The 10,466-nt window shown below is 55.1% G+C and overlaps 2 protein-coding genes across 9 annotated transcripts in view; one reads left to right on the forward strand and one right to left on the reverse strand.

The window, feature by feature from the left end:
- Positions 1-243, reverse strand: part of NFE2L1 (NFE2 like bZIP transcription factor 1) — a 22,959-nt gene extending 22,716 nt beyond the window's left edge. Inside the window, exon 1 of the mRNA XM_027094591.1 lies at positions 29-243. The gene's annotated coding sequence lies outside the window, so the exon portion shown is untranslated. The remainder of the gene's footprint in view (positions 1-28) is intronic.
- On the forward strand, positions 170-10,009 carry COPZ2 (coat protein complex I subunit zeta 2). 8 transcript variants are annotated; one of them, XR_003430344.1, is made up of 11 exons: positions 406-556; positions 1,279-1,353; positions 2,866-2,947; positions 3,622-3,713; positions 4,143-4,198; positions 4,294-4,365; positions 4,889-4,966; positions 7,019-7,070; positions 7,672-7,710; positions 8,345-8,460; positions 9,666-10,009. XR_003430344.1 is itself a non-coding variant. In XM_027094604.1 (10 exons), the coding sequence occupies exons 1-10, from the start codon at positions 446-448 to the stop codon at positions 9,711-9,713; spliced, it is 705 nt and encodes a 234-aa protein (XP_026950405.1). In that variant the 5' UTR covers positions 422-445; the 3' UTR covers positions 9,714-10,009. The 8 variants fall into 8 exon arrangements, 6 of the variants coding, with proteins under 6 accessions (XP_026950410.1, XP_026950408.1, XP_026950406.1 ...); XM_027094604.1 differs by lacking the exon at positions 8,345-8,460 and having other exon boundaries at positions 422-556; XR_003430345.1 differs by lacking the exon at positions 4,294-4,365 and having other exon boundaries at positions 428-556.
- The last annotated feature ends 457 nt before the right edge of the window (positions 10,010-10,466 follow it).

Genomic DNA, 10,466 nt, shown 5'->3' on the forward strand with positions numbered 1-10,466 from the left:
CTGATATATTTGTCCCAACGGTACCTACCAGGAGTCAAAAGACAAACTGGACTTTGCCTGTGTTTTCTGCTGGCCTCAGGACAGCCTGCGGACGTCGGTGCAAACCAAACCCACAAGTCAGAGAGAAGGCAGGAGGGGAAAGAGAGGCCGGTCCTGGGACAAACGGAGGATGCGGGGAGCTGTGGGCTTTGAGGAGACGAGGAGGGCGAGGGGAAGGAGAGGTGGGGGAAGGAGCGCTGGGGTGTGGGCGCAAGGCGGAGAGAGCGGGAACGGAGAGGAGACGAGGGAGGACGAGGAGGGAAGGGCCGCGGGGAAAGGAAGGACACGCGCAGACGGGCAGAGAGGGCGGACGCGAGGCCGGCGGCTGCCGGGGAGGAGCAGGCGGCGGCCCCGGGGGGCGCGGGGCGGGGTGGGGCGGCGCTGTCAGCGCGAGGCGGCGAGCGGAATGCAGCGGCCGGAGGCCTGGCCACGTCCGCACCCGGGGGAGGGGGCCGCGGCCGCCCCGGCCGGGGGCCCGGCGCCGCCCGCCCGAGGCCGGGAGCCCGCGGGGCTGCGGGTACGGAGCGGGCGGCACCGGGGGCCGAGCGGGCGGCGCCAGCTCACAAGTCGCCCGCTGGGCGCTGGGGAACTTGGTGCCGCCCGGACCGGCCGGGGAGGAGCGGCGCCCGCGCAGGCAGAAAAGTTCCTCCGCGCGGACTCGGGAGGAGGCCGGTCTCGCGTCCCCTTGGACGAAGTTCTGGAGCAGTCGGCGCGGGCGGGGGCACGGCTCGGCGGGGCTGGATTGCGATTCTCCCGGAGGGTTAGGGAGCCGCGGGGCCGCCCCGGGCCTCGGGCTGACGTGCGTGCTTCTGGAGTCCGACGGGCCGGGGGCTGGGGGCGCGCGGAGAGCGCGGGTCCAGCCTCGGCCGCTGGCCGCTGGAGGAGGAGGCTCGGCGCCGCTGTCCCCCCGGCCCAGGTTCTGTGATACACTCCGACTCGGGCTCTGGAGCAGTCAGTGCATGACAGAACTTGGGCCCGGACGGACCTTCCGCACCCAGTGGGCACAGCGCCCACCCGGGGCCTGCAGTGGACCATCTGCCTGGGAGGGGAGCGGGCACCCGAGTGGCCCATGTGGCACAGGGTTGGGCCGGAACCAGCTGTGGACCTTTGGGGTTGGGGTCGCTGGAGCCTGAGGATTGACTCTTGGGACCAGAAGGTCCCGTAGAGCCAATGACAGGAGGTCTACCCTGAATTAGGGGCCAACGGAGCTCTCCCCCCCCCCACCCCGCCCCGTGTCAGTTGCAGGAACCTTCCCTCTACACCATCAAGGCTGTCTTCATCCTAGATAATGACGGACACCGCCTGCTGGCCAAGGTAACCTCCCACCTTCACCGGAGGGCCCCTGAAGACACTGTGCCACAGGCCCAATAACAGAAGTCCCCACCAAGCTGCCTCTCCTGGCAGGAGGGACCCCACTGTGGGCTCTGCAACTCAGAGCACCTCAGCTGAGACTCCTCCAAAGGCCATTCTGTCCATCCTCCTACCTTGTCAGACTGCTGGCCCCTGAAAGGGGGTGGGGCTGTCTCCTCTGTTTCTAAAATGTTCCCTAAAATGTCTTCTCACCATCTTTTCCACTGGCCTGGGACCCCGGAGTCCTAGTCCCCAGATTCTGAACAAGTAACCTCCACTTTTCTTCCACAGCTTGGTAAACACTAAGGATTTAGAACCAGACAAGATTTTAGAGACTATATAATCCAATTCTTTCATTTCACAAATGAGGAAAATGCAGTCTAGAGAAGCTAAAAGCGTTGCCTGTGGTCACAGGTAGTAATATCCGAACACAGATCCAAACTCAGGTATTTTGACCTGAAGTTCAGGAGGGTGGTTTTCACTGCACCAACTATTCAACTATCTGGTATCTGTGCTAGTGAACATGGCCAGGATAAACCAAACTAGAATAATCCAAAAATAAATGTCTCCCATCAACACAGTTAACTATAGTAGGACTATGGCACCTAAACTAGCTACAAAATGCATTGTAGATTTTTCGTTTGTATGGGTTGAAACTTTTTGACTTCATGACATTGAAATGAGCTTGTTCACCACAGCAGTGGCCAGCAGGGAGACTGCTAATTTGCCTGCAGATGGGGTACTAAGTGGCAAAATCCACATTCAGAAAATTGAAAGCTGAGCTGACATCTCTTGCTGCAGCTGGTCAGAGGTGTCTCGGCAACCAGAAGTTCCAGGGCCTCCTCCCAGCAGATCACATCCATGTTCAGATGCAGGAACTGAGTCAGAGAGAGAGTCTCATCAAACCCAAACAAAACAGCATTGACTTAATTAGGCAGTGTGTGCCAGGAACTTTCCCTTAGATATTTCATCTTCACCATAACCCTGTCTGAAGTCAGACCATCGTTGGTGTTCAATCCCAGCTCTGTCCCTTACAACTGTGAGATGTCAGGGAAGTTACCTGACTTCACGCCTCAGTTTCCACATCCATATAATGTGGATAATAAAGTAGCTGTTGTGATATTATTGTGTTAAAGGGTCCCTGGCTCTGCCTTCTTTCCTGTAGACTCAGGTTAGTGTAGAAACAGTGTGGCCTAGTGACCACCGCAGTCTTTAGCACACTGCACATCTGCGGAATGTACAAAGGCCTTCAAGAAATCAGGACAGGACTCCACGAGAAGGCCTCAAAATTCCTCTATTTGCTCAGAATTTGTGTTTATGGGGAAACAGCGAGCAGACAGGCCTAGAGGGCGGTCAAGAGAAGATGGGGCACGGCAGCAGGGTCCCGCTTGGCCAGCACCCACCATTCCCTGCCACCCATCCAGGGAGGAAGCTCTGTGGAACAGCTGTCACCTTTTCTCCTTCCCTTTCACCTAGTATTACGACGACACATTCCCCTCCATGAAGGAGCAGATGGCCTTCGAGAAAAATGTCTTCAACAAGACCAGCCGGACTGATAGTAAGTGTCCGCCTCTTGCTCGTGCAGAACTTTCAGATGCACACCGTCATCTTCATCTGGACACATCTGTCCCCGTCGGCCTCACACACCCACAGGCCATTCCCTTTTCTTCAGAGGTGCTTTTTCCTCTCCTTCCCAGCTGTTCTCTTCTCTCTTCTTCCTGTGAGCCTTCACTCCCCTCCCTCTCAACCCCCCTCTTCCTGCCTAGGGCATGCCTGGACTTCTCTCAGTGGAAGGGGCCCGCACTAGCCTGGGGCACTAGCCTTAGGCATTGCGTATGGTGGGCAAAAGGTCAGCCTTGACCCAGGTTTGTTGACTTCTTAGAATGAGGCAGTCAAGTGCTGGGAATGGAGTAGAGGGTGGGGGGAGGGACACAGAGTAGCCTAATAGTAGTGTCCCTAGTGCGTGTCTTTTCAAGGGTGCTAGTCTTTGCAAGGGTTCTTTGTTTGTTTGGCCTCTCAGCTTGTGGGATCTTAATTCCCTGACCAGGGATTGAACCCGGGCCCTTGGCAGTGAAAGTGCAGGGTCCTAACCACTGGACCGCCAGGGAACTTCCTTTGCAAGGGTTCTCTGGAAGGGGAAGAAGGAAATAGGGCAAGAGGCACAGAGCTGCAGACGGGGAGGAGGGGCCAGGCAGAGGTGACCAGAACTGAGACCCCCCCCTGCTCTTCTAGGTGAGATTGCATTTTTCGGCGGCATGACCATCGTCTACAAGAGCAGCATTGACCTCTTCCTGTATGTGGTGGGCTCATCCTACGAGAACGAGGTGAATTCAGGAGGTTGGAGTGACGAGGAGGCTTGGATTCTGGGGTAGAAGCTGGGAGGCTCACCATTGGTACCCCTCCTTCTAGACTCTGGGGAACTGGGAGCAGCCAGATGGTTCTTTCTGGAACAGTGCATATCCGTGATGTTCCTTAGATTCCTTGGGTACCAGAAATGGAGTCCTCAGAGGCCTCTGTGTCTTAAACATCACTGGAGAAGGATGTACTCAGTGTCCCACAGCAGGCACTCCAGTGCTTCCAACCCAAACATGGGGAGGGGAGGGGCCCTCTCAGGTCAAACTGCAGTCAGGCTCCAGCCATGTCCTCTCTGAAGAGGGACAGCTGCCCACACAGTCAGGCTCTGAGATTTCCTTTTAGCCTTCTTAACCTCAAGCTCTCTCGTTTTTCTCCTCCCATTATCTGCCCACCCCCAGCTGATGCTCATGTCTGTTCTTACCTGCCTGTTTGAGTCCCTGAACCATGTGTTAAGGTGAGTGAGGCCCTCTATCCTCCAAGGCTCCCATCCCCCAGACCTTGGTACATCACAGAGGCGGGACCCTTCCTCCCTGCTCTTTTCTCCTGAAGTCCCCACAAGACTAAGGCTGGAGCCAGAGCATCCTTCTGCAAGGACCCTGCCCTTTACCTGATCAAGCAATGGTATGGCCAGAAAATGAGGTCTAGAGAAACTAAATGATTTGCCTGAGGTTACAAGCTATTTATATCAGAGCAGAGATTCAAACTCAGGGCTTTTGACTTGAAGCTCAGGGTGATTCTCCCTCCACCCCCATTCAGTGATCTGGTATCTACGCCAGTGAACGCAGCCTGGGTAAACCAAACGCAGATAACCCAAAGATAAATGTTCACAGTCGACACAATTAACTACAGTAAGGCTATAGCACCTGAAGTGCTACGAAATGCTTAAGGGTGGGCACAGGGCCCCTGCTCAAAGTGTGAGGACGGCGGGCAAGGGGAGCTTAAGGAAGCAGACCCGTGCTCTGGGCAGGGATCCCTTGCCCAGGTGCTGCCCTCACTGCCCTTGACATTCTCCTTCCCTGTGCTTGTGCGGGGGATTGGCGGTGGGAAATAAGGCAATCTTTGGAGAGAGCGGGTCCGCCTCACCTAGACAGGGACCCGGCTTCTCCTGGCCATGGGGAGGTTCCAGAGCTGTGTCTGCCTTCAGGAAGAACGTGGAGAAGCGCTGGTTGCTGGAGAACATGGACGGAGCCTTTCTGGTGCTGGACGAGATTGTGGATGGCGGGTGAGGAGGAGGGGAGGGAAGAGGGGCTGGTCAGGGACACTCACAGCGGGAGGTGCCCTTGAAAGTCATCAGCTCTAGGTTGCACCCAGCACACTGTTGGCTCTCTGGCCAACTTCTCCCTCCCTTCCCCCAGCATATTCCCAGTGTCCCATCCCCCCTACCCCACTCATGAGGATGGAGGTTGACTTCAATGTTAGCCAAAGAGAAGCACACAAGAAAGTAATCTGGTGTCCAACTATGGCTGACTGTTGACTAGGCAGGGTTTGGGGCGACGGTTTGATTTCCAGTGCCCAGGAGAAGCAGGCAGCACAGATACTTGCCCCTTCCTGGGAAGACTTCCTTCAGGCGGAGCCCTGCTGCTGCCACACCTCCTGCTCTTAGAGGTTCATTCCAACACCAGCTAGACGTGTGACCTGGGCCAGTTACTTACTTTCCTTACTTTCTCCATCTTTCAAATGGAGACAGTAAGGGAACTGCCTCAAAGGGTGTGGGATTAAATAAGGTGACGCAAGTGAAGCTCATGGTTTTCCTTCAATAAATGTTTCCTACTATTGGCATAAGATTATAGTCTTAGGATGGTGGGAACTCTTAGGAGAAGGGTTGGTTAGTGAATTTCCATGGGGGTGGCACAATATTCAGGGAAAAAAAGAAGGTCTGGCTCTGGGGCAAAAGGTAATGGGAACAGATCACCTGAAAGACATCCACGGGCCTCTGTCATTCCATCCATTTAATAGATGAGGAAACAGAGGCTCAGAGATTCAAGTCCCCAAGATCACATGGCTAGGGAGGGGCAGGGCCAAGATCTAAAACATGTGCATGTTTCCAGAGATTGTGCTCTTTCCACAGCACTGTACCACCCTGCTGGGGGACAGGGGCTCTGGGAGGTACTCTGGGAATGGGTACTGTGGGCTTCCTCCCTCCTTCCTCCCTCCTTCCTCCCTCCCTCCTTTCCTCTATAGCTCTTGACTGTCTGCTGCTGCTGCAAGGCCTTGTGCTAATTGCTAGGACCCAAGACTGAGGGGAATAAAACCAGGTTTTGTGGAATATACAATTTGTGTATACAACTTGGTAGACTGTCCTTAAGGAAAGCAAAGCGCGCACACACACACACACACACACACACACACACACACACACAAACAATTACAAATACAAAATGAGGTGCAGGGCCTTGGAAGGACCTTCACAAGGGAGGGTGTAAGCTTTATCAGCTTCCGGTCTGTGCCCCTAGAAGGCCCAGTTTCTGCCCCCTGAGGGGCTCACAGTTTCCCTCCAGTGAAAATCAGGGAAGTGTCAGTGGAGTCAACACCTGAACTGGAGCCTTGGCCTAGGTTGCTCTGTCCAAAGGACCCCTGGTGAGAGATCTGGGGCTGCAAGTGCCCCTGTGATGGGCCTGGGAGAGGCTCTCAAGAAATGTTTTTTCACTTCCTTCTGCCCTGGAGGAGACTCACTGGGTGAAAAGGAGGAGTCACTCAGTCCCCGTGGGCCCTAACCTTCCCACAGTGACTGGCTCTCACCCCTGCACACACCCACACGTGGCTTCAGAACGCCCCCAGGGCATCAGGAAAGAGCGTCAACTAGCCGAGGAAAGCCTCCATAACTGGGTCTGTAGATTCTGATTTTTTGGAGTTCCATTTCTTTCGTGTATGGCATGACCCTGTGGCATAAAATAATAGTGAAACGAGATAGGGACCCCGGGGTGCGGGGGGGGCCTCTCTTCCTTCCCTGCATCTGAATCCATCCCTAGACCCAGAGGTGAAGTGAACTTTCTAGAGGTCTCAGTTTTTGAGTCCCTGCTCTTGACAACCGGATTGTTCTAGACTGGACTGCCCTCACCTGATCTCTAAGTGTTTGCCCAGTGATGATGAAGTGTGGGAGAATCAGAGCTGAGGGTGCTCCGTGGTGAGGGAGAGTTCTGGCTTGAGTATCAGCAGGAAGGTACCTTGGAGGGGGAATGTAGCATACGGCAGGGAAGGGAAGGGCTTAGCAGGGAGCGGAGGCAGAGGGAAGCATGTGGCTGATTTTCCTCTCGGTTTTTCTGTCATCTTGTAGTGTGATTCTGGAGAGTGACCCCCAGCAAGTGATCCAGAAAGTGAATTTTAGGGTAAGAGTCATCCTGCATCCCCCCTCACTCCCATCTCCTCCAGGCTGCCCTTCCCATCCTCTCCACCTCCTGTCCTCCCTGTATCTGGGCTGCCAGAACCCCGATGGCGGGAACCCAAGCTCCTCTAGCAGAAGCAACCACTGGGGTGATGCACTTGTTGGGGGAGCAGCAGTTTAGAGGAGTGTCAATTAGTAAAAGATATCTCTGCCCTCTCCCCCTGCAGAATCACAAACACCTCACCATCCTCCCTAGTGGGAAGTAGACTGGGGAAAGAAATAAATCCTCACAGAGACACCTGATGGCTGCCTTGGCCTTGAGGTTGGCCTTGGGGGTGTATAGATAGAACCTCCCTGCCCAGTTTGGCTTCTCATGTCTGGATGAAACCTTTCCTCTCATCTTTATTCCCCCTCACTCTCTCACCCACCTTGTGCCAAACAAGAAGCTCTAGGACTTCCACTAAGTGGTTTACATGTGCAGCTCTGGATCCCCTGATCACTGCATCTGTTCGCCGCCACTACCCCCAAGCCCCTTTCCCTCGCCTCTCTTTCTTCACCCAACACCCTCGCCCTGGCCTGACCACCCTGACTCTGCTTCCGTGCAGGCGGATGACAGCGGCTTAACTGAGCACAGTGTGGCCCAGGTAGGCCCCCTCCATCTGCCTTGGCCAGAAAAGGGTTGGTGGGAGGAGAGCAGAGCATCCCAGGGGGACCCAGTGGGGCTATCAAGGCTGAGAAGTCAGGGGTGCAGGAGGGAAGGGATGACAGTGTCAGGCCATCTCTTGGAGACAGTCAGTGGAGGCTTCCAGGGTCCCCTAGGTGACGTGGAGCTGGGTATTAATAAATGATGGACACCTTCCTAGCAGTTCACCTTATCTCCTTCCTGGCTTGGTATAGTTGGATCAAAACCCAGGATGACCTGCCCACCCTGGAGATGGCTGGGTCACTTGTTCCCCAAAGCAATCTGGGGGCTTAGGCCTCTGATGCTTCCCCCAACCTAGAAAGGATACCAAATAGAGTTTTCCTCCAAACCCTCACCCCTGCTGTTTAGGGTCCACGCTGAGATTGTTAAGGGACCCTTAAATCCATGATGGGATCTAATTCTCACCACTTGCCACCATGTCCCCAAGTGACCTGACTATGGAAGAGTCTACCCCTGTCCTATCTGGAAGTGCATGTGGGGCAGGGGTGAGGTTTCTGTATCTGTGGCTTGACTGGTTTCCCAGCTGTGCAAACTTCCTGCTTGTCAAGCTTGACCTCCATTCTGTCTGCCCACAGGTCTGTCTGCCCGGACTAATTCTGCTTTTATGGAGTTTCCTGCCCTGCCACTAACTACCTCCTGCTGTAATGGCCCAAGCTCAGATGGGCCTGTACCATCCCACGTGGAGCCCCAGGTGTGGTGCCCACTTTCCTGTGACTGCCCTTCGTACTCACACTGCCTCTCCCTCTTCCCAGTTCCCAATGCCTCCTCCTACCCTGCTGAGATGAATGCAGCCGCATGGCAATTTTCAGGGCTAAAGAGGTTAAGGAGCAGAGCAGATAAGAACAGAAGTGCTGGTGTGAGTCATCCCAGGATGTATGTTGTGCCTTATCACCTACAAGCTGGGTAGCCTAGGGCAAGTTACTCAACTTCTCTGGGCCTCACATAATCACAGGACACTCCTCATAGAGTTATCATAGAGAATTAGATGAGCTAATGCATGGAGAGCTCTTGGCCTAGATCCTGTTTTCCAAAGGGGAAAAGAATGAAGGCACAGCACTTTTAATGGAATTCTTGAGTAAAAGAACTGAGGAAGTTGCAGGTAGTGAATGGGAGATGAAATGAGGAGAAAGATTTTTGCCGAGAGAAGCAGGAGAACTCCAGGGCCAGGCTGTCCCTGAGAAAGGAGGGGGAGTGGGCAGGAGGAAGGGACATACAGTGTGGGATTGACCTTCTTCGAAAGGGAATGAGGCTTGATGGCTGGAGGAACAACGTGAGGGACATACCTGGGGTCCCCACCATGTTGGCATGGTGTGTGCACAGTCGTATGGATCTGTGTAAACGTGGGGCTGAGGCGGTTTCCTCAGCAGGATGTTAGAGTGAACACATCTGGGTGCAGGTGACCCTCAGCAGAGTCTGCCCAGGAGCCCTTTGCCAGCTGTGCCACATCAGCAGCGGGTTGGGGTGGGGTGTTGAGGACCTACTGCCAGCCAAAGCCAGAGCTAGGGGTTTGCTGAGGTGTCTGGGCACAGGAAGTGTCAGGCCTGGGCCCGTCTCTGCCTGGACGTGGCACTGTGGGCGGGAGCTTGAATGGCATGGTGTGGGGAGTCAGGGCTGCTGCCACACCCAGGGCTGCAGATGCAGGAGCGGAGAGCTGGGCAGGCTCTGGCCTGGGCTGGTTGTTGGCTGCAGCCAGTTACGGCTGCTCTTCCCATCTTGACGGCCCGGCCCCACTTACGGCAGGCAGAGATGAGCTGCTGCCACCTAGTGACCGGGGATTATAGGGACGCGTAGAGAGAGGCTATAGACCGCCCCCTCCCCCGTCTCACTGCAGTGTTAATGTACTTGTCATTCCTCCCCAGTAATTCTCTCAACCTTGCACACCCCCACCCCACCCAGGTTCTTCAGTCTGCCAAGGAACAAATTAAATGGTCGTTACTGAAATGAAGGCTGTGCATTCAAGGCTCCCTGCCCCCAGACCATTCCCCCAACCCTGGCAAAAGCACAAAGACCCCAGGGGACACCAGAGACCCCTCTATATCCCCAGGCCTTCCCAGAACTGACTCCCGAGGTCTCCGGCCAGGGACTCTGAGATGCAGAGGTTTGGTTTCAACACTGAGTCACCCCTTCTCACTGTCCTGGCCTGCTCTTTGGGCCTTCAGAACCAGCTGAGCTGCCTTAACTCAGACCTTAGGCATCCCTGGCCCCAGAGCCCAAATAAACCTGCTTTTGTCTCCTGCCAATGGTCTCTTTCTCTCTTGACCTGGGAAGTGTGTGTGTGTGTGTGTGGGGGGGGGGTCTGATAAGGGCTTCTGCACTGTGGGGGGCTCATCTCCTGGATGCCCAGTTCCAGGGTGTATCCTTGTGGTTGTGTGACTGGGGAGAGGGGTGGGTCAAGGGAGAGGAGACAATTTAACACAGTGACGGGGTGCGACACTGATACTGGGGCCCTATGTGTGGTGTGGAGGGCTGGGTATGATTGTGTGACAGGGTAAAAGAGTCATAATGGGAGGAATGGTGCATTTGCGGGGGAAAGGAGAGCAAAAGATGGTACACACATGGTGGCCCCGCCGGGATTCTTCATCTCGCTTTTTCCATTCTCAGCCTCCAGGAGGGAAGGGCGTAAGGTTTCCTCTGGACAAACTGAGGAACAGCACGCCTGTTTTTCTTGGCTTGCCTGGGAGATTGCCGCGGAATTCC

Source organism: Aethalodelphis obliquidens, unplaced genomic scaffold, assembly GCF_003676395.1.
Source record: "Aethalodelphis obliquidens isolate GAN/ISIS:26980383/991018 unplaced genomic scaffold, ASM367639v1 scaffold89, whole genome shotgun sequence".
NCBI lineage: Eukaryota > Metazoa > Chordata > Mammalia > Artiodactyla > Delphinidae > Aethalodelphis > Aethalodelphis obliquidens.

Excerpts from the sequence above, each read along its gene's own strand:
- COPZ2 (XM_027094604.1), top strand. The coding sequence starts at position 446 with ATGCAGCGGCCGGAGGCCTGGCCACGTCCGCACCCGGGGGAGGGGGCC. Across the intron at positions 1,354-2,865 it reads GACACCGCCTGCTGGCCAAG|TATTACGACGACACATTCCC; the intron begins GTAACCTCCCAC and ends CCTTTCACCTAG. Across the intron at positions 4,967-7,018 it reads GACGAGATTGTGGATGGCGG|TGTGATTCTGGAGAGTGACC; the intron begins GTGAGGAGGAGG and ends GTCATCTTGTAG.